Below are 20,806 nucleotides of genomic sequence, written 5' to 3'. Positions count from 1 at the left end.
GAAGACTTAAACTAAACTAAACCTTAGGTTTGTATACCGCGCCATCTCCACAAGCATAGAGCTCGGCACGGTTTACAGGGTTAGGTTGAAAAGGAGCTACAATGAAGGGTTATAGGAAAGGAGCTAGGAAGATAAAGAGGGACAGGGTACCAAAGAGCGGGAGGTGTTAGATTTTTGAAAAGAGCCAAGTTTTCAGGTGTTTGCGGAAGGATTGGAGGGAGTTTGAAATTCTGAGCGGGGATGTGAGGTTGTTCCAGAGTTCTGTGGTTCTAAAGGGGAGGGATGTTCCTTTTGCAGAGGGGAATGATGGTTTCAGTTTTGGGGAGGATCTAGTAGAATTAGGGTTAGAGGAGTTCCAGAAGAGTGGGATAACGGGAGGGAGGATGCCATGTAGGATCTTGAAAGCTAAACAGGCACATTTAAAGAGGACTCTGGAGTGAACTGGGAGCCAGTGAAGTTTGGACAGGCGTGGGGAGACGTGGTCGAACTTGCCTTTAGCGAAAAAGACCTCTCTACCAAGAATGAGGGGCATCACCCAGAGAGGGTGATCAGGATCCTTCAAGCAGGAACGAATGGTATCCCCAAAACCAGACCTGTGAGTGAAACACTGAGATTAGAACAGCTGTGAAATGGAAATAAAAGTGAAAGCAGAAATATTTAGGCAAATTATTGTGAAAATAAACCACTTTGTACTATTAGGAGAAAGGATAAATGAGATCCAGATGTATCTATCCAAAAGATGCAACAAAAGGACAGATGAAGAACATGGAAGGATAGATACCAGTGACTGCTGGCTGAGGCTTGGTTTGTGCTATTTTGAAGCACAAGCAGAGCAGGGTTTCCCGGATGTTTGCAGCTATCAAAGATTCCGAATCCGAAACTGGTTTTGCAGCTGAGAGAAGCTTGCCGAGTACCTGGGTACCATAGAGAAAACCGGTGTCAATGTTGGTATTCGTTGTAAAAAAAAATAAAAAAATTTTTTTTTTTTTGGTTACTAAAGGTTTAGAAACCTCTCATGACCGTTATGGGAGAAGGGGCACAGGCAGGTCACACAGGTTGCAACATGGGGAGGGCATCAGCGCTGGACAGAGGAACCGTTTCAAAAGCAAGGAGTAGAAAAGAAAAAGTGGCGCGGATGTTTCGTCACCTCCCGGGGAGGACATCTGTAGGCCGCTTGGCGGGCTGCAGAAGTTAGGATCCAGGGAGGAGCAGAGGAGGGTTTGAGGAGAAGCGAACAGCTCAAGTGGGCAGGTCCCCGGCCCGACTCGGAAAGAGGAAGGGAGCATGAGGGCGAGCGAGGAGCGGGGAAGGCAGCGAAAGCCGCGGTGAGCGCGCGCGAGAGAACTTTCCGGCGCGAGACCTCTGCTCTCCCCGCCACCCCAGATGGCTCTCCAGCAGTACCCTGCCTTCCTCGTGCTCTGCTCCTTCCTGGCATTCCGAGCCCTCGGCGGGGTCGTCGGTCGTCTGCCGCTCCCGCAGCACGTGGCCAGGGATGAGACGCGAGCCTGGCGATGGAGGAACCTGAGTGTCTCCCTGGTGCACTCCCTGCTCACGGGCGCCTGGGCGCTTGCCTGGTGAGTGCAGTGGTGGAGAATGATGGGGGGGGGGGGGAGAACAGGGATCTGGGGTGAGACTCAATGCCGTTACAGCGAGATCCAGTCGGAGGAGGTTTAAGGCAGGATTACTGGATCTGCAACTTAAGTCAGAACAAAATTCTATTCCCCCCCCCCCCCCCAGAAGGCTGAGCTATGATCAGACGCTACAGTGTGAGGGGAGGTGGATGATACAGGCGCCTGTTCTAGGAGCCAATGCTTATTTTCTTACAAAATATGAATAAGGGGCTTCATTTTAGCCTGAATTCTTAGCAGCTCCTCTGCAGGTTGCCCTAGAGCAGGGCTAGGCAATTCTGCTCCTCCAGAGCCATAAAATAAGACCTGGAAAAGTCACTAAAGCATCATCACACAAAATGAATTCAAAAGTTACTCATTCACAATTCTTTTCTTAGAACTCTGCTCAGAGACATGAAGGCTGATTACTCCGCCTCACCACCCAATCATAGCAGTGTTCAAAAATTGAATTGACTCTGGAAGATATAAACTTTCAATGGATTAAGTGCTAGCCCAAAAAAGCTATGCTAACACTGTCATTGCTTTAATAATTTTAGTATTTTTTAAGAAATAACTTAGCTTTGAAAATAGTGACTTAGCCTCCAGAGCCATAGGCAGGTCAGGGTTTCAGGATATCCACAATGAATATATGAATGTGTATGTGTGTGAAAGTTGGGAAGTGAGTGTGAGTGATGGGGATTAGGTTCATTGACTGAATTATTCTGATATTTATTAATAAATTAAGTCTTGGTAAGTTGGTCAATATGGGGACAGGTTAACTGTATACTGGAATCATCAATCCCTTTGACGTATGAGGCAATTATATGTGGAACATTGCTGCATATCAAGCCTCCCATGGGTCGCTACAAAGGCAGGCTTTTCTTGATTATGACAGGGATAGGTATGCAAATGATAACCCGTAATTGGAAAAAATTGAGATCGCCTCAACTTTCCGTTTTGGTGGGCCGATTTATGTTTAGGGTATAAATACGAAAAGATGAATGTGGATATGTTGGGGCATAGCAAATTAATTTGGTTTGGGGCCCGTTGACATCCTTTGTTAATTCAACATAGTTGTCTTTGTTTAAATTTTTTGTTTATTTTTTATTTTTATACATATCCAGGACAGGGTGGGTGTGTGTGTGGGGGGGGGGATATCTTTCTGGTTCATTTCTTGATTAAATTGTTGGATGGGAGGGGAGGGATATTTATTTTCTGCATTGTTATTAGTGGAATTTAAGTGCCTATTTTGTTATTAGCTTTGAAAATTAATAGATTTAAAAAAAAAAAGTATTGGTAAGTTTTAAAAGTACTGTAATGAAATGAACTGTGGGAGATAAGATTAACGGTGTCAGGTCAAAAGCGCGCCGGGACAAAGGCGCGAGCAGACAACTGAGCGCAGCGCGGAGGCGCGTGCCGAAGAAAAAGACTGTTTTTAGGGGCTACGACGGGGTGTGTGGGGGGGAACCCCCCCACTTTACTTAATACAGATCGCGCCACGTTGTGGGGGCGTTGTGGGAGGTTTGGAGGGTTGTAACCCCCCACATTTTACTGAAAACTTAATTTTTTCCCTGTTTTTAGGGAAAAAGTTACGTTTTCACTAAAATGTGGGGGGTTACAACCCCCCAAACCCCCCACAACGCCGCCACGATATGTATTAAGTAAAGTGGGGGGGGGCTCCCCAACAAAACCCCCCATCGCAGCCCCTAAAAACAGTCTTTTTCTTCGGCGCGCACCTCCATCTTGCACTCAGTTGTTGGCGCGCACCTTTGTCTATGAACCAAGATTAACATTGAATTGATTCAGATAATGCTTGTTTGTATTAAATATTTAATAGCTGATTTTAAGAATTTGAGTTATCCAATGAATATGTATGAGACGGATTTGAATGCACAGCCTCCTTGAGATGCAAATCTTTCTCATGCATATTCATTGTGGATATCCTGGAAACCTGATCTGCCTGTGGCTCTCGAGGACCGGAACTGCCTACCTCTATGGGCCTAGAGTAATAGTAGAGCCCCTTCCTGTACACATTCAGCTGCAGGAACATCCAGGTGCAATTGAACCTGGAATATATGAATCACTACAATTTGTACTGAAATCTCTTCTGCTTCTCCTTTCTCAGCGTGTTTCAGACCTCTGAGATACTGACGGACGTTGCTGATGGCTATTCTGGTTCTGCGCACCTTCTGATCTGCCTCACCTCTGGTAGGTTCCCACATCTAACTGGTAAAACCTGTAACTTTGCTATTAAACCCACAAGAAGAAAAAAGAGGGACTGAGGGAAATACCTCTACTGTCCAGTAAGAGCAATATAGGCTAAAAATAGCACCGCCTGGATTTCCTTTCTAAACTTGTCCTCGCAGAAGGAAGGAAGCTGTGACTAACTGCAACACTCCCTGCCTTACCCCCTCCCCTCTGTGTTTAGGGGTACCTCTCAAACTTCCTCCATGCATTCCTTGGGGACCTTTTCATATTACCTCAAAACTTGATCAGAGGACTCTCCTTTTGATGTTTGGTTGAACATTATTGGGTTGCTGAACTCATAACTCACAACAAATTTCCCCTCACAAAGCAAAGAAAAAAAAAGGTACACCAAAATACATCTAATGACCAGCTTATATATAAATATCAAGAACAGGGCAGATAATGTGGACAAATAAAAAACTAGGGTCCTGCCATTCTCTCCTCCCCCTTGCAGCTTGTCAGTGCTTTTGAGCACAGAAGGAAGGGAGGGGGCACGAACTTAGGACATAGTATGGAGGGAGGGAAAGGGATGCTGAGGTGGAGGAGGGAATGTAAAGGGAGAATTGTTGGGCATGGGTGTGTGAGTGAGAAGGAAAGAAAGATGGTGCACATGGGGAAAATAAGAAAAAGAATTGTTGGGCATAGGGAGGGAGAGGAGTGAGGTAGAGATGCATGGGGAAGAGAAAGATTAGAGACAAATGTTGGATATGGTGGTGGAGAGGGAACAGTGGGACAGATTGAAAGGGATGCAAGAGGGAGGAATGTAGATGTGGCATGGTGCTGGAAAGGGGTAATAGAAAGAGAAATGTTGGGCATGGGGCTGGTGGGCATGGACGAAAGATGCTGCATATGGTCCAGGTAATGAGGAGAGAGAAATGTTGGATATGGCAATAGAGCGGATGGGAGAGATGCACCCTGGATCTCTCTCTCGAAGTACTTTCTGACCCTTGCTGTGGCTGGTGCATAGTAACCAGGGATGCTGCATCTGCCTGCTAATCTTGGCAAAAGGGACCCTCGGCCACTTTCAGAGGAAGTCCTCAGCTGACATAGCTTGAGGGTCCTCACAAAGTATGTATTCTTCCCAAATTAATAAAGTGTCTTTGCTTATTTGTAAAAGGAGCTCTATCGGAGCCTTTAATTCTGTAGCATAATTAAATGAAATAAGTACTTTTGAATTTTATGGGGATGAGTTTAATTCCAGCGGGGACAGATGGGGATGGGTTTGATTTCTGTCCCCATTCAACTCTCTTCAATGAAGTAGAGCAGAGTTATAGAAAAAATCTGGAGTGGATTCCTTATGCATATGGTACGCGGCCATTGGGAGATAACCCATATGTCTAGAATGTCTCACTGGAAAATATATTATCAAGGTAAGAACATAATAATCTCTTCAAGCACTTCAAACACAAACTTGTTCCAAACTATGGGACCTTCAAATATAAATGAAGTGACAAATTTTGCATTTTGGAGCTTTTCGGTTCAGATAAACAATCTGTACTGGAAAGTATATTGGGGGTGCTTTTAACACCCCAAGCTTTCACAGAGCTGGTTCCTATGCTTGGTTGGTCTCCTACATGCTTGTAATTATGTATTTATTATTTTAGATTTATTAACTACCTTTTTCATGAAGAGATACACCCAAAGTGGTTTATAATTCATTGAATAGTAGTAATCAAGTACAGTCAGGACTCAGGAGCAATTTTCAAAACAATGCAAGTAGTTGAGAAAATGCGCATACCAATACTTTTCTATGGAAAATTATCCATTGAAAAAGTACAACAGGAATTTGGACCTGCGTTTTTTTGTGGATACAGTTCCCCTGGAAAACCAGTGCAGTTCTGAAAATGCATGACTACATGCCTTGTCCTCTCCCCCTCTCTAATCCCCATCTTGGGGCCCATGCAAGAGTGTTAGTTACCCTAGGTCAGGGGTGCCCAAAAGGTCGATCGCGATCAACCAGTAGATCGCAAAGGCAATGCGAGTCGATGGGCTTAGCAATAGACTCATATTGCCTTTGTATTCTGTTCTCCCTGCTTCCCCGACGCCAGGCCAGGCATGTACAAGTGCCAGGCCCACAGCCTTCCCCCCCAAGAGGAAGTTCCGGGCCAGCTAATCGCTGCCTGGTAGGCCCGGAACATCCTCTCCGACGTCAGAATTGACGTCGGGGGGGGGGGGGGGAAAGGCTGTGGGCCCAGCGCTTGTATGCGCCTGGTGTTGGGGAAGCAGGGAGAAATTGGCAATGGTGGCTTGGGGGGACAGGGAGAGAGAAATACAGAAAGAAAGAAAGGGGGGCAGGGAGAGAGAAAGAAAGAAGGAGGGGCAGGGAGAGAGACAGAAAGAAGGGGGACAGGGAGAAAGAAAGAAAGAGGGAGGGAGGGAGGAGAGAAATTTTTGGTTGGATAGTATTGCCTTATATTGAAGAGTACCAGTATGACTCTTTATGTTTTGGGGTGGGGATTTGACTATCTGGTATATTTGCCATTGTGAAAATTCAATAAAACTTATTAAAAAAGAAAGAAATAAAGGGGAGGGGGCAAGGGGAGAGGAAGAAAAAGTTGGACTCATGGAGGGACAAAGAGATGTTGGTTGGGGAGTGAAATGAGGTCTGGAGGTTGATTGGGGAATGGAATGAGGTCTGGAGGAGAGGAAGCATGCAGAAGGCAGAAAGAAAGAAATATTGGATTTAAAGTCAGAAGAAGGAAGTGCAACCAAAGAATCATGAAATCACCAGACAGCAAAAGCAGGAAAAATTATTTTATTTTAAATTTAGTGATCAATCGCATCTCTCTGTTCTGGGGAGTGTTGGGGGGGGGTCTGGGTTTTTTGGAGGGGGTGTCTAACCTTGCTGAATACCCTGGGGTAATCAGAGTCCAGACCCTGGGGGAACCATGTATGTTCTTTTGTTTTTTTTCCTGGGACTGGCAGGTCTGGTCCATTTTGGGGGGCTTTTCATACTACGGGGGGTCTTCGACCTCCCATGTGCCCGGGAGATACCTTTGCATCCCTCTCCATGTTTGCAGGGTGAAAGGGAGGGGGGCTGGAGGGCGGTTTGGAAGAGATTTCTGGGACTTCTGGGGTTCATGGGTGGGTATAAATGACATATGACTTTGTAATGTTCTGCGGATATCCCGCCTCTGTTTGATGTCTTTTGACTGTTTTTCTATGGTTCCGCCTGTTTTCAGTCAATAAAACTTGTTTACAATCTAAATTTAGTGATCAAAATGTGCCCGAATTTATATCTGCTGTCTATATTTTGCACTATGGTCCCCTTTTACTAAACCACGATAGCAGTTTTTAGCACAGGGAGCCTATGAGCGTTGGGAACAGCGTTGGGCATTCAGCCCAGCTCCCTGCGCTAAAAACCACTATCGCAGTTTAGTAAAAAGGGAGGGGGTATATTTGTCTAGTTTTGTCTAGTTGTTACTGAGGTGACATTGCATATTTTAAAGTCATCTGCCTTGACCTCTTTGAAAAAATTCCAAATATAAATGATAATTAACCTTTTCTCTGCGTACAGTTTGCTTTGTATTTTTTTAAATTTTATTGTTGGTAGATCATTTTGACTTGGTCATTTTAACCCTTTCAGGACCAAGGGACCTATTTGTCCCATAACTTTAAAATCCTATAAATTTTGATTGGGATAGTCTACAGTTCTAAATTTGATATGTACGGATTCCATATGATACTGCCTTTATGTAAACAAACTGGTTCCGACATTCATTCATTAGCGTCGTTGCCAGATTGACGAGAAGATTCACTTGCCACATTGTCCATAAGCCAGAAGTGTGATTTTTTTTAAATAAAAATAATGATATTTCACAAAAAAAATCAATTTTTTGGCATCTGCAAGCCCTTTTTACCATAAAAATGTCGTCAAAACCACAAAAATTGGCCTACGATCCTTATGGTCCTGAAAGGGTTAAAAGTAGCTCGCAAGCCAAGAAAGTGTGGGCACCCCAGCCCTAGGTGAACCTTCAATTTTGTGCCTCTCCCCTAATTGAATTTCAGACCTGTGGGCCCCCCTTCTTCCATGTAATTGCAGGATTTAAATGGAACAATCGGGACCCCCTCAGAACAGTCACTTAACCCTCCATTGCCCCAGGTACAAAAACTTAGATTGTAAGCCCACTAGGGACAGAGAAATTACCTGCATATAATATATACAGTGCTATGTATGTCAAATAGCGCTACAGATATAATTAGTAGTAGTAAATTCTTTATTCGTTTTTAAACTTTCAACAAGTGATTTATAATACAATCATGTATACTTTAATATCTCTTATTAATCATTCATCCGTTGAACCATAATATAATTCCTCCCTCCCTCCAATATAACCTTAGTTTCAGATAATTTGAAATTAATCCACCCTCCCCCACCCTATACTTCAATAAATAAAAGAGGAAGAAATAAATCATTAATTATAATCAATCCTTACAATAATTTGTTAATGGCTCCCAAACATCAATGAATTTTTTATAACGTCCCTGTTGAATAGCTAATATTTTCTCCATTTTAAAAATATGGCACAATGAATTCCACCAAAAATTATAACTTAATCTATCATAATTTTTCCAGTTTTTCGTAATTTGTTGAATGGCAACTTCTGTCATTATGAGTAAAAGTTTATTGTTTTTAGAGGACATTTGACTCTTTTTCCTCATTAATGTACCAAATAATATTGTATCATATGAAAGTGCTACTGGATTCTCAAGTAAATTATTAATTTGACTCCAAATAGATTTCCAAAAATTATATACGAGGACAAAAAAAACAACAATAAATGATCCAATGTACCAGCTTCAAGATGACAGTGCCAACAATTATTAGACTTAGAGCAATCTAATTTTTATAAACGCAGCGGGGTCCAGAATGCTCTGTGTAACAGAAAAAAACAAGTTTGTCTCATAGATGCAGACTCTGTACATCTCATCCTCCAAGACCAAATTCGTGGCCACTGAGTAACAGGACTTGATAGTCTACCTTTCAAAGTGGTTTACATATTATATGAAGTAGTGGAGGGTTAAGTGACTTGTGCAGTGGAAATTGAACCCAGTTCCCCAGATTCACAGGCTACTGCACTAACTGCTAGGCTACTCCTTATACTTATATAAGTATCACGGGAAATTTCCAAAAGCTATGCTCCAGATAAATGGACTATATTGAAAACTGCCCCCCCCCTCTTACTGTGGGTAAAAATATGTGCCGATGGATCTTTGAGTTTTTGTGGCCATAAAGGTCTATTGTTTTGCTGTGACCTGCTTCTTGCAGACCTCCTAAGTAACTGGCCCTGGCCCTTCTAAGTCTAATTGTTACACATGTACATGTCTTACTGATTTCTGCACAAAGGGTGGGTCATTCTCAGACACCTTATTTATCCAGGTAAATGGCTTTTGAAAATTGCTATTGCTGAGTCACCTGGATGTGGCTATGATAACTTACTGCCTGTTTTACAAAGCCACATAGCAATGGCCCCGAAGAAAAGATGGCGTACCTGGCTAATATATACTACTACTGTTTATCATTTCTATAGCACTGAAAGTGTATGCAATGCTGCACATTTGACATTCAATAGGTGGACCCTGCTCAGAAGAGCTTACAATCTAATATGGACAGAAAGACAGGATATCAGGGTTGGGGAGTCAAATTCCAGCAGAAAGTAATGGAGGTCTAAGACCAAAATTCATCCAAAACCTGCACTCCCTTTCCCCATCTGAGACAAACAAGTCTAGAGCAGTGGTTCCCAACCCTATCCTGGAGGACCACAAGGCCAGTCGAGTTTTTGAGATAGCCTTAATGAATATGCATGAGAGATTTGCATATAATGGAGGTGACAGGCATGCAAATCTGTGCCATGCATATTCATTAGGGCTATTCCAAAAACTCAATTGGCCTGGTGGTCCTGCAGGACAGGGTTGGGAACCACTGGTCTAGAGCAGTGTTTTTCAACCGCTGTTCTGCGGCACACTAGTGTGCCGCGAGATGTTGCCTGGTGTGCCGCAGGGCCGCCATTAGGGCAGTACTACCAGTCCTGCATTCAGGGGCCCGGAGCTGACAGGGGGCCCGAGGCAGGGGCGCCAGTAGCTCGCCAAGGCAAAGTGAGTCGATCACCCAGGACTCACTTTGTCTTGGCGATCTAATCTATCGAGCCGATAAGTCTTCTTCTCCCCGACGTCAATTCTGCAGTCGGAGAGGAAGTTCGGGCCAGCCAATCGCTGCCTGGCTGGGCGGAACTTCCTCTCCTATTGCAAAATTGACGTCAGGGAGAGCATGCGTCGGCGTCGGCTTTGGGGCCTGTTATCCATTGGTGGGTCCTGTTCCCCGATGGCAGCGGCAGTGGCAGTGGCTTGGGGAATGGCAGGGAGAAAGAAAGAAAGGGGGCAGGCAGGGAAACAGAAGGAAAGAAGAGAAACAGAAAAAAAGAAAGAAAGGTCAGGGAGAGAGGAAGAAAAAGTTGGGGGAGGGAATGAGGTGTGGAGGAGAGAAAGCATACAGGCTGATAGAAGGGAAGAAAGATTGGATGCACAGTCAGAAGAAGAAAGTGCAACCAGAAATCACCAGACAAGGTAGGAAAAATGATTTTATTTTGAATTTAGCAAAGTGGAGGCAGTATTACCACAGTTTTCAAAGGAATTTGCCCAAATAACTTAATAGTTAACTGGGTAAATTCCCAGAGATGAAAACTTCCCTTCACTTACTATGCACAGTTCTGAATTTATATCTGCTGTCTATATTTTACAATATGGTCACCTTTTACTAAACCGCAATAGTGGTTTTTAGCGCAGGGAGCCTATGAGCGTCAAGAGCAGCGCTGGGCATTCAGCACAGCTCCCTGCGCTAAAAACTGCTATTGTGGTTTAATAAAAAGGATGGAGGGTATATTTGTCTATTTTTGTATGCTATAAAAACCAAATACAGAGAGAGACTGAGAGCTGTTGACGAAGAGCTACGTGTGTGTCTTTCTTCGATTCCAGCCAGAATATCAGCTTTGTGTTCAGCCAAACAGGCCCAGGTTTCGCACTGAATAAAGTATTTTATAATTTTTCACTATTCTGTTTACTTAATATTTCATAATAAAGTAATTATAAAATACTATCTTTGTGTTTATTTGATTCCTATTCAAGAGAATTACTTTATATATCGTCAATATAGGCAGAGAGTTAAATTTTTTAACATTTTCTAATGGTGGTGTGCCTCGTGATTTTTTTCATGAAACAAGTGTGCCTTTGCCCAAAAAAGGTTGAAAAACACTGGTCTAGAGCACAGAGCTTCCAAAACCTGCCTTTAGTATGACAATCTAGGTGAGATCTCCATAGATCAATTTCAATTACTGGGTCCTAAAGCAATTCGACTTTTCGTCAACAAGGACTAGGGATTTTTCTTAGCCTGGCCCTGCCCTTTGGAACTCATTGCTGGACAATTTTTACAGTGATCTTTCTTATTCAGCTTTTCGGAAGATGATTAAAATTCAACTTGTTTCAACAGTACTTTCAAGGTTATTTTATGAACTCTATCTGATTTTGCAGGTTGTGCTTGCTATAAATTACAAGTTATTCCATTGATTTTTAACTGATTTTGCTGGCTAACCCTGTTATTTTGCTTATGGTATGTTGTGTCGATTAGCATAATTGCTTTGTATTTGTTTATGTATTATTTAAGATATGCTGTATTGTGCAATATCACCGCTTTGTGCGTGTTTTTAAATTGTTTGTGTTTTGTGCACTGCTTAATACTTTTTGTCAACAGTGGTATATCAAAAAGGATAAATCCAATCATTATTCTGCACTTGCAGGAGAGTCAAACAAATTTTATTTGGCTGCATTGCAGCCACAAAATGAGTGGGAAGCATTGCTATATCACCAACTCTCACCACTAAGCAGGTAATGTAATCTAAGACCCTGTTTAGAAAAAAAAGAAGCTGAGAGTCTTTGAGGATTATAATTATCTCATGTCTCTGGTTTGGAAGTCTTCTGAGTATTGAAGTGGGGTTGAAAGACATGTTTAGAATGAGCTGTCCCTGGTCTGGGAGTATCCAGTTTTTACATATAGCTTATAATCCAGAAAGCAAGATGTCATAATCCTGAGAGGAGGTCTCTCTGTCTGTCTTTTCTAGGTTATTTTATTCTGGATACTGTTGACATCATCCTAAGTGGACAGTCTAAAGCATCCTGGGAGTTTCTTCTGCATCATATACTGGTAAATCCTGGCCATAAACACCAAGGTGCTCAATGCTGCAGATAACATAGGCCTGGGCAGAAATCAGATGTAATAGATATGGAGTCCAGGGCTGGCTCAACCCACTGGACCAGGTGAGGCTCTAGCCCAAAGCGCTAGAGATACAGGTCTCTGAAATCCCCAACCCCAGTGCTTCACCTGGTCTAAGGTTTTCTCCCCTTTTTCTCTCCAGTCCCTAGTCCAACATTGCTCCCTCTATTTTCTCCCTCCCTCCTCCTTCCCCCCCCCCCCAGCCCTCCTAAACATTACTTTGCAGCAGATGGAAGACCCAGGGCTACCGGCAAGCAGGGTAATGTTTAGAGGACAGCAGGGGAAGGAGAAAGGAGAAGGAGCAATGCCGGACTAGGAACTGGAGAGAGAAGGGGAGAAATGCTGAGTCTGGAGAGGGAGAAGAAAGCTTAAGATTTGGGGGTAGACACCATAACCCTTTTCAGCCAGCCCTGATGGGGTTCCAGCTAGAGGGCAGATGCTGTACCATATTTTTCGGACAGAAAATACAATTCTTCACCAGGCTATCTGTACTATAAAGTATGTCTCCTCTATGAGAGTTTGAAGTTCATGTAATTGCACTTCATTGGTGGACCTTCAAAAGGGGTAGCATCCTTTTCAGATCCCCAGACTTGGCCTTCTCCTAATGTTTAACAATACAGGAAACTGCATCAACTTTTAATTATTTAGATTTCAGGAAATTAAACCAATGCTAAACAAGTGTCAGAGATCCAAAGGGCTTGAAATAACGGTGTCCTGCTTTTGTAATGCTACAAAGTGGAGGATAGTTTTAATTTATGGCCTGTTTTACAAAGCTGCGCAGAAACAGCCCCTAAGCCCTTTAAATCTCTGTGGGCTTCGGGAACGTTACTGCGCTGCAGCCGCTAGCGTGGCTTTGTAAAACAGGCCCTTTGTTTGATCATTTGCTTACACGTTTTTACATAAATCCCAACCCCATTCAAAGACCAACAACAAATTAAATTTCCTATTACAGTTCCCAAGCTTCCAAAATATCCTGTTTAAACGTAAACCCTGAATATGTGCAGATCTTTCTGCCTGGAATGGTTTCCGACTTGCACCGGATGTTATTCTGTGTTCTCACTTGTCCTTGTTTACCTAGTAGTAAAGATTATAGGTTCAATATTCAAAAACACTTAGGGACCCTTTTCTTAAGCAGCGCTAAGAAGTAGCCTGTACTATCCCCAGCATGGGTCTTTCTTGCACACTAAGGACACTTTTAGCACAGCTGGGAAATAGCTGATTTTTATTCTGTTTCAGCAATAATGGCCACATGCTAATTTCCGCCAACAAAAAAGGAAATCCAACGAGGTCTGCAGTATATCAAGCAGCAAGCAAAAAACAAAACACGAACTGCAGACTATGTACAGGATGCAGGCAATGTTTATTGTACCAAAAAAGGAATGCAGTGAATATACAACCTTATTACCAACCTAGGGACCCGACACGGTCCGTGTTTCGGACAACACGCCTTCCTCAGGGGTCCATGGTAAATAAGGTATAGGGCAAACTGCAATAAAAGTTTGCTCCCAGATTGGTAAGTTGACGTGCAAGTGTTTCTGAATAATTTTCAGTTTTGTTTGATGACCAGACTTCCACATAGAAACGACATGAAAATGACGTAAGACACATATGCTACAACACCTGTCAATATTTGCTGCTAATTTCCTCCTTAGCGTGTGGCCATTAGCATGTGAGCACTTACCCACACTTGCCTTGTAGGTGGTAAGGGCTCATTTGCTAACCCTGTGCTAATCGGTTAGTGCACAGCAATGTAGCTGCATTAACCAATTAGTTCACCTATTTTTCCAGTGCTAAAAAATTACAAAATTTGTTAGTGTGTGGGCAGCAAACGCACATGCAGAAACTACTGTGCCTCGGGGTACTGTATTTTAACCAGCTTAGTGAAAGGACATCTTAGGAAGGCAGCCTCTGGTGCCTTCCACATAAGAATTGCTGCTGCTGGGTCATACCAGTGGTCCATCTTGCCCAGCAGTCCTCTCACACGGCGGCCCCTAGGTCAAAGACCAGTGCTCCAAATGAGTCCAGCCTCATCCGCATTAGGGGAAGGCCAAGTCTGGGGATCTGAAAAGGATGCTACCCCTTTTGAAGGACCACCAATGAAGTGCAATTACAGGCACATACCACTAGTCAATATACAGCCAAAATATATCTATAGAAGTTTTATTCATTTTTATTTATCAAATTTATATCCTACATTAACTACGAGGTCCTTTTACTAAGGCGCGCTAGCTGTTTTAGCGTGCGCTAAACGTTAATGCGTTCATTATATTCTAAAGATGTGTTAGCATTTAGCACGCTTTAATTAAAGGACCTCTGTAATCTAAGTAGGTTACAATAAAACATTCACAAAGTTAAAACAATACATAAATATAATAAGTTGAGAAGGGGCTAAGGGCAGGGACAAAAGTTATGCACTAATTGGCTTCTGTCTTGATTTCTATATAGAGGTGTGCACGGGGATCGCGGGAATCCCTAACCCACGGGACTCCCACGGGGACCCCCCTCTACCCAACGGGACTCCCACAGGGATGGAAGGCTTTGGAAGCAGGGTACATCCATATAATATAATGGACACGTCAGCCTTAGTAAAAGAGGGGGTTTATAAGTGAATTACCTGAACAGAAAACAAAAAAAGGGTTCCACAAAAGAGATTCCACAAGGAAAACAGCAGTGCAAACACAAAAGAAACTGTGGAATTGATGATCCTGTCAGAAGTAATTGCTGCTTTTTATGGGAACGGGCAGGGTTGGAGGTAATTCCTTGCCGGGATGGGTGGGGACGGAGAGGATCCTGACGGGGACGGGTGGGGACAGAGAGGATCTTGGTGGGGACGGGTGGAGACGGAGAGGATCCTGGCGGGGATGGGTGGGGACGGAGAAGATCCTGACAGGGACGGGTGGGGACAGAGAGGATCCTGGCGGGGACGGAGAGGATCCTGATGGGGATGGGCGGGGACGGAGAGGATCCTGGCGGGGACGGGCGGGGACAGAGAGGATCCTGGCGGGGACGGAGAAGATACGGGCGGGGACAGAGAGGATCCTGGCGGGGATGGGTGGGGACGGAGAGGATCCTGACAGGGATGGAGAGGATCCTGACGGGGACGGGTGGGGATGGAGAGGATCCTGAAGGGGACGGAGTCAGGGGAGTTAGGTGAAGAGGTATGTTGTAATTGTTTTTTTTAAGTATTTAGGTCTAAACTAAACATATGGGTCTAGCCCTATGACATTATAATATGTATATTCAGGACTGCTACTTCTTATAATGGCACTTGGCATTTAACTTGATAACAGTTGCCATGCCAGCTAAAAACTGACCCCTGGGTTTTTATGATAAATATTCACATTAAACATTGCATTATTTCAGATCATGTTTCCCTTTCACCTAATTTTCCATGGATGAGACTGGTCTCTCTCCTCTGTCAATGTTAATACTATCGGAGGCAGTGGTCAGAGAATGTTGTACAAATTCTTTTCTTTCCGTTACCTATGTCTGAAGAGGTGGAATGTCCAAAGCCTATGTACCCTATCCACATGACCTCTCTTGATATACTGCCTTTCTGTGGTTACAATCAAAGCAGTTTGCATATTATTTGCAGATCCCTATTTTGTACCTGGGGCAATAGAGGGTTAAGTAACTTGCCCAGAGTCGCAACTGAATCCCCGTACCCAGGCTGCTGCGCTGACCATTAGGCTATGTATTTCTTTGGCCATCTGGAAAAAAGAACTGGAATTAGTTTATGGATACCCTTAGGCTGCAAAATAGCTGTTTAGTATTTTGTATAAGTTGAAGAAATGACGGCACTCTCTTACCCTGCTGGTTTTGCAATACTCATTACTCTATTGTCCTGAAATTGTTTCCAATTAGGCGATGTAACAGAATATATCAGGTTTATGTAGTAATTTAAGGGTGTTTATTTCCTTGGCAGATTGCTGTTTAAATATAAAACCTATGTCTTTGCCAGTCTGGATGCCTCTAGATCAGTCAGTGGAGTGAGACAGAGGTGGGGCTGTGGTTTATGTAACCACAGCGTCTGTAGCTAGAAGAACTCGACATTTTCCTCTGCAAGAAACACACCCAGAACATGCAACAGTAGGCATATAAATCCACTTAAGAGTAGACTTACACACAAATGCTAGCCTATAAACCCAATTCAGAGCATTCAGCAACATTCCTAAGTGCCGTGCCTCTTGCAGAGTGCATTTTCCACCCTTCCTTGTGTCTTGCATTTGCAGCTATTTATCATTCTTGTGTTTCTCAGTTCTGTCTTGTAAGTTGTGAGATACCAGTCTTAACTAAGGTCAGGCAGATGTTGCAGCACCTAAAGAAGCTGGATTCTCAAAAATCTGCGTAAAAAAATGGGCCGCTGTTGCAGCTGTTATAGTAGCGATTTTTTTAAAAACAAGTCATTCTTCAAAAAACGCTCATGCAAATGAGGTTGGCGGAGAGTAGCCTAAGTTTGCTTGTGCCCATCGCTGGTGAAAGCAATGAGCACATGTGCAGAATAAATGCAACCCCCCCCAAAAAAAAAAAAAATAACAAATTGAGCCTCCGAAGTCAAGTAACCCTCCACCTGACAGTGAAAGAGATGCACATTATCTCCCGCCGCCAGGCAACACCCCTCCTGGCAGCGGGAGAGCTGTCCAATCTCTCCCACTGCCAAACAATACACATGTCGCCAAGCAACACCCCTTACCCCGCCCCCTGGCAGAGGAGAGTTGCCCAATCTCTACTGCAGCCAAACAATACTCCTCAACCCCCTTCAGCAAAGGGAGAGATGCCCATGCTCTCCCATTGCCAAGCAACCCCCCCCCACGCCTCTGACGACCCCCCGCCCTTACTTAGATGGCTGGCTGGAGGGATGCCTACTCCCTCAGCCAGCTGGCTCGCCTCTTCAAAAATGGTGACCCTTCTCCTCCCAGGTTGTTTAAGGCTCCTCTTAAGTGTATGGCCTTACGCATCTGGGCAAGCCCACCATTTTGAAGAGGCGGGCCAGCTGGCCAGAGGGAGTAGGCATCCCTCCGGCCAGCCATCTAAGTAAGATAAGGGGGAGAGGGCAGGGGTCATCAGAGGCACAGGGGAGTTGTGTGGTGGCGGGAGAGCATGCGCATCTCTCCCGCTGTCAAGGGGGGTTGGGCGGTGTGTTTCTCAGCGGCGGGAGAGATTTGGCATCTCTTCCGCTGCTGGAGGGGGGGAAAGTTTTTTGGCGGCGTGAGAGCATGGGCATCGTACCCGCTGCTGGGGGGGGGCGGTGTTGGTTAGCAGCGGGAGAAATTGGTCATCTTTCTTGCTGCCAGGGGTCTGTGGAGTTAGTGTCGACGACGTGGCAGGAGAGTGAGCATCTCTCCTGCCGAACTTCAATTTGGGTTTTTAAAAAATTATTATTATTTTAATTTGCATGGAGAGGGCGATCTGAACTATCAAGCCTTACTTTCCTGTCGCTCAGGCACTGGTCAGAAAGTAAGACAATGACAGCTCAGACCTGTCAGTAAATGTTTGCTGCAAATGTGGCACAACAAGGTTAGAGAATCATTCAGCAATTATAGAGAATCGCTTGGAGTAATCATTTCAGTATTAATGACCTCATTGTACTACATTTGCATGGCAGTATTAGAGACTGCTAGAAAACTCAGAAAAGACCTCTGTAAGCCATTTTGATAATCTGCCGCTAAAATACATGCATGCTAAATCGGCTAGAACCGTTTAGTGAGCACGATAAAGGCAGGTTTTAGTTTTCAAAATCTGGCCCTGAGTTATTTGTGTTTTATCTTCTCAGGTGGCACCTCCCTTTCTGTATGCTGCCTTCACCCGTCACTACCTGGCAGGTGGGGTGATCTCTCTCTTTGTGGAAGTGAACAGTGTCTTTTTACACACACGTCTGCTCCTGAAACTCAGCAACGCCCAGGACTCTGTCTTCTATAGGGTCAACAAGTACACCAACCTGCTCACCTTCGTCTGCTTCCGTCTTGGGGCCCAGCTCTATCTCACTAATTTCCTGATGCACAAGATACTCCAACAGCAGCAGGCTGGGGCTCTTCTGCTGACTTACAGTTCACTTGTAGATTGGCTGATACTTGTTTCTCTCTGCTCTGTGGATATAATGATATTGATCTACCTGTATCGCTTGGTCCGAGCTGACTTTCTCCCATGGTTTAAAGATCATCTCAAACAAAACAGCAATAGTCACCGTTACAGTAAGAAGTTTCTAAGTGACTGATTTGAAATTAAAATGCCAGTGTCAGCGCTAGAGACCCTGGCATACTTCACAACTTTTTTAAACAGTTCTGGAAGAAGGGATGTTGCAAAATATTGCCATGCCACGGTAATTAGAGGAACCAACCAAGGTCCTTTTCTGACTCTTGCAAGCCAAAGTTACCTACTCCCATCACCAACTTCTGCATTTGTTTGTGATACATCTTATACTTTTTTCCCCTCCTCTGGAATCTCTGGAAAATTTAATAATAAAAAGTGACTGTCCTTCTGCGCCAGGAGTACTTATCTTCTGGAAAATACATTGTCAGAAACATCAAATCCAAGAGGAACACAAGCCAAGTGGCCCAGAATCTGAGTTTGAACTAACTGGTGAAAATGGTTTCTTATTTTTCATAAACTGTTTATTGGGGGCTATGGACCACCAGTTGGAATGCGAAAGTCTATTTGGGTATGAATTATTGGGCAGCTTGGAGATTTGAAGAGGTTTATTGCAAAATCACATAGACAGGGATCATATTACAGAGAGCAGAGTGGCATTTTTATAAAGCAGCATCTGCAAGGATTACAGCAGGATGTGTGACTTGAACACAGAGCAATGACAATCCTGTTTCACTATGAAATAAACATTTCAGTTTTTAATGCGTGAATAATTAAGCCTGCTGATGTTAAGTAGAAACAAAGAACAATAGGCAGACTGTTGACAAAGACATTTTTATTTCTGACTACGTAAAATAAATCTGAGAGGTTTTTGAAGGGTTTGTTCTCTTCATCAGGTCAGAATGTACTAGACCTAAGATCACCCAAATATACAAGTAAGCTGCTCTGAAGGGAACAAGATCATCAGAAAACTTAGGGACCAGTGACAGGCTAGAAAGAGAAGTGTGCCTATTTCCAGATGATATGAAAATCTCTAATATAGTTCATATAGAACAGGGATGCCCACACTTTTTTGACTCGCGAGCTACTTTTAAAATGACCAAGTCAAAATGATGTACCAACAATAAAATTTTTAAAAAATCACAACGCACACTGTACGCATAGAATTGTTAATTGTCATTCCTATTCCGGGGTTTTTTTCAAAGAGGTCAAAGCAGATGACTCTATGCACTGTCACCTCAGTAACAACCATACAAAAATAGACAAATACCCACCCCCCTCCCTTTTTACTAAACCACAATAGCAGTTTTTAGCGCAGGGAGCTGCGTTGAATGCCCAGCGCTGCTCTCGACGCTCATAGGCTCCCTGCGCTAAAAACCACTATTGCGGTTTAGTAAAAGGACCGTATTGTAAAATATAGACAGCAGATATAAATTCAGACACATTTTGATCACTAAATTTAAAATAAAATCATTTTTCCTACCTTGTCTGGTGAATTCATGAGTCTCTGATTGCACTTTCATCTTCTGACTGTGCATCCAATCTTTCTTCGCTTCTTTCAGCCTGTATGCTTCCTCTCCTCCACACCTCATTCCCTCCCCCAACTTTTTCTTCCTCTCTCCCTTGACCTTTCTTTCTTTCTCTCTTCATGCCCCCTTTCTTTTTTTCCTGTTTCTCTTCTTTCCTTCTGTCTCCCTGCCTGTCCCCTTTCTTTCTTTCTCCCTGCCCTTCCCCAAGCCACTGCCGCTGCCATCGGGGAACAGGACCCAAACGCCACTAATGGCCACAAACACGCCCCAAAGCTGACACCACCCCATGCTCTCTTTGCTTTGGGCCGATCAATCTTCCTCTCCCCGACGTCAATTCTGCCGTCGGAGGAAGTTCCGCCCAACCAGGCAGCGATTGGCTGGCCCGAACTTCCTCTCCGACGGCAGAATTGACATCGGGGAGAGGAAGATTGATCGGCCCGATAGATCGCCAAGGCAAAGGGAGTCCTGGATGATCGACTCACTTTGCCTTGGTGAGCTACCGGTCGATCGCGATCGACCTATTGGGCACCCCTGATATAGAAGGTAGGAGGTAAAATAAGATTTAAAAAAGAAACTGTAAAATAGTCAAAGTATTACAACAAGATGGCTGTGCTAAGTGAGACTAAAGTCCAGCAAGACTCACATTCTGGCTCCAGGAATGGCCATTCCAGGTCTCAAATGCCTGGTGGATCTCAAACTAGATAAGTGTTTGATTGTGGTAGTTTTCTGGGTCTTGCTACATCTGAATAAAAAAAACCAACGTTCCAGCCATCATACTATGGCTTTCTTCAGGGTATGCTGTGTGTCTTTATATATATATAGTGGGTCCACGGACCTGCCTGAGAACAAAGCAGTCTGGGGATAAAGAAATTTGAATTTTTTGAATTTGACCCAAAAACTGCAATAAAATCTAAGTGGTTTACATTACATTTACATAAAATCAAACTCATATTATTGATTCCTAGCTGAGCACCCAGGATTATTTCCCTATATACTGTATATAATTAACTTGTCCACATTAAACTTCATTTGCCATTTAGATGCCCAATTTCCTTGTCCCTACTGAGATTCTT

General features: G+C 43.8%; 1 protein-coding gene across 1 annotated transcript; it reads left to right on the top strand.

Moving 5' to 3' along the window:
- Positions 1 to 1,124: 1,124 nt before the first annotated feature.
- Positions 1,125 to 19,372, top strand: LOC117349170 (calfacilitin-like). Its single transcript, XM_033922288.1, has 4 exons — positions 1,125 to 1,574; positions 3,733 to 3,815; positions 11,966 to 12,048; positions 17,891 to 19,372. Exons 1-4 carry the CDS (start codon positions 1,384 to 1,386, stop codon positions 18,329 to 18,331), a joined length of 798 nt encoding a protein of 265 aa, XP_033778179.1. The 5' UTR covers positions 1,125 to 1,383; the 3' UTR covers positions 18,332 to 19,372.
- Positions 19,373 to 20,806: the final 1,434 nt, after the last annotated feature.

The sequence above is a fragment of the Geotrypetes seraphini genome, chromosome 15 (assembly GCF_902459505.1).
Source record: "Geotrypetes seraphini chromosome 15, aGeoSer1.1, whole genome shotgun sequence".
Classification (NCBI taxonomy): domain Eukaryota; kingdom Metazoa; phylum Chordata; class Amphibia; order Gymnophiona; family Dermophiidae; genus Geotrypetes; species Geotrypetes seraphini.
Note: the sequence above shows the minus strand (reverse complement) of the source record. Positions and strands in the feature narration are given on the sequence as shown.

What these genes read in the sequence shown, in the direction of transcription:
- LOC117349170 (XM_033922288.1), top strand. Translation starts at nt 1,384, where the DNA reads ATGGCTCTCCAGCAGTACCCTGCCTTCCTCGTGCTCTGCTCCTTCCTG. An exon ending in TCTGATCTGCCTCACCTCTG is followed by an intron (nt 3,816 to 11,965) that starts GTAGGTTCCCAC and finishes TGTCTTTTCTAG; the next exon opens with GTTATTTTATTCTGGATACT. An exon ending in TTCTTCTGCATCATATACTG is followed by an intron (nt 12,049 to 17,890) that starts GTAAATCCTGGC and finishes TTATCTTCTCAG; the next exon opens with GTGGCACCTCCCTTTCTGTA.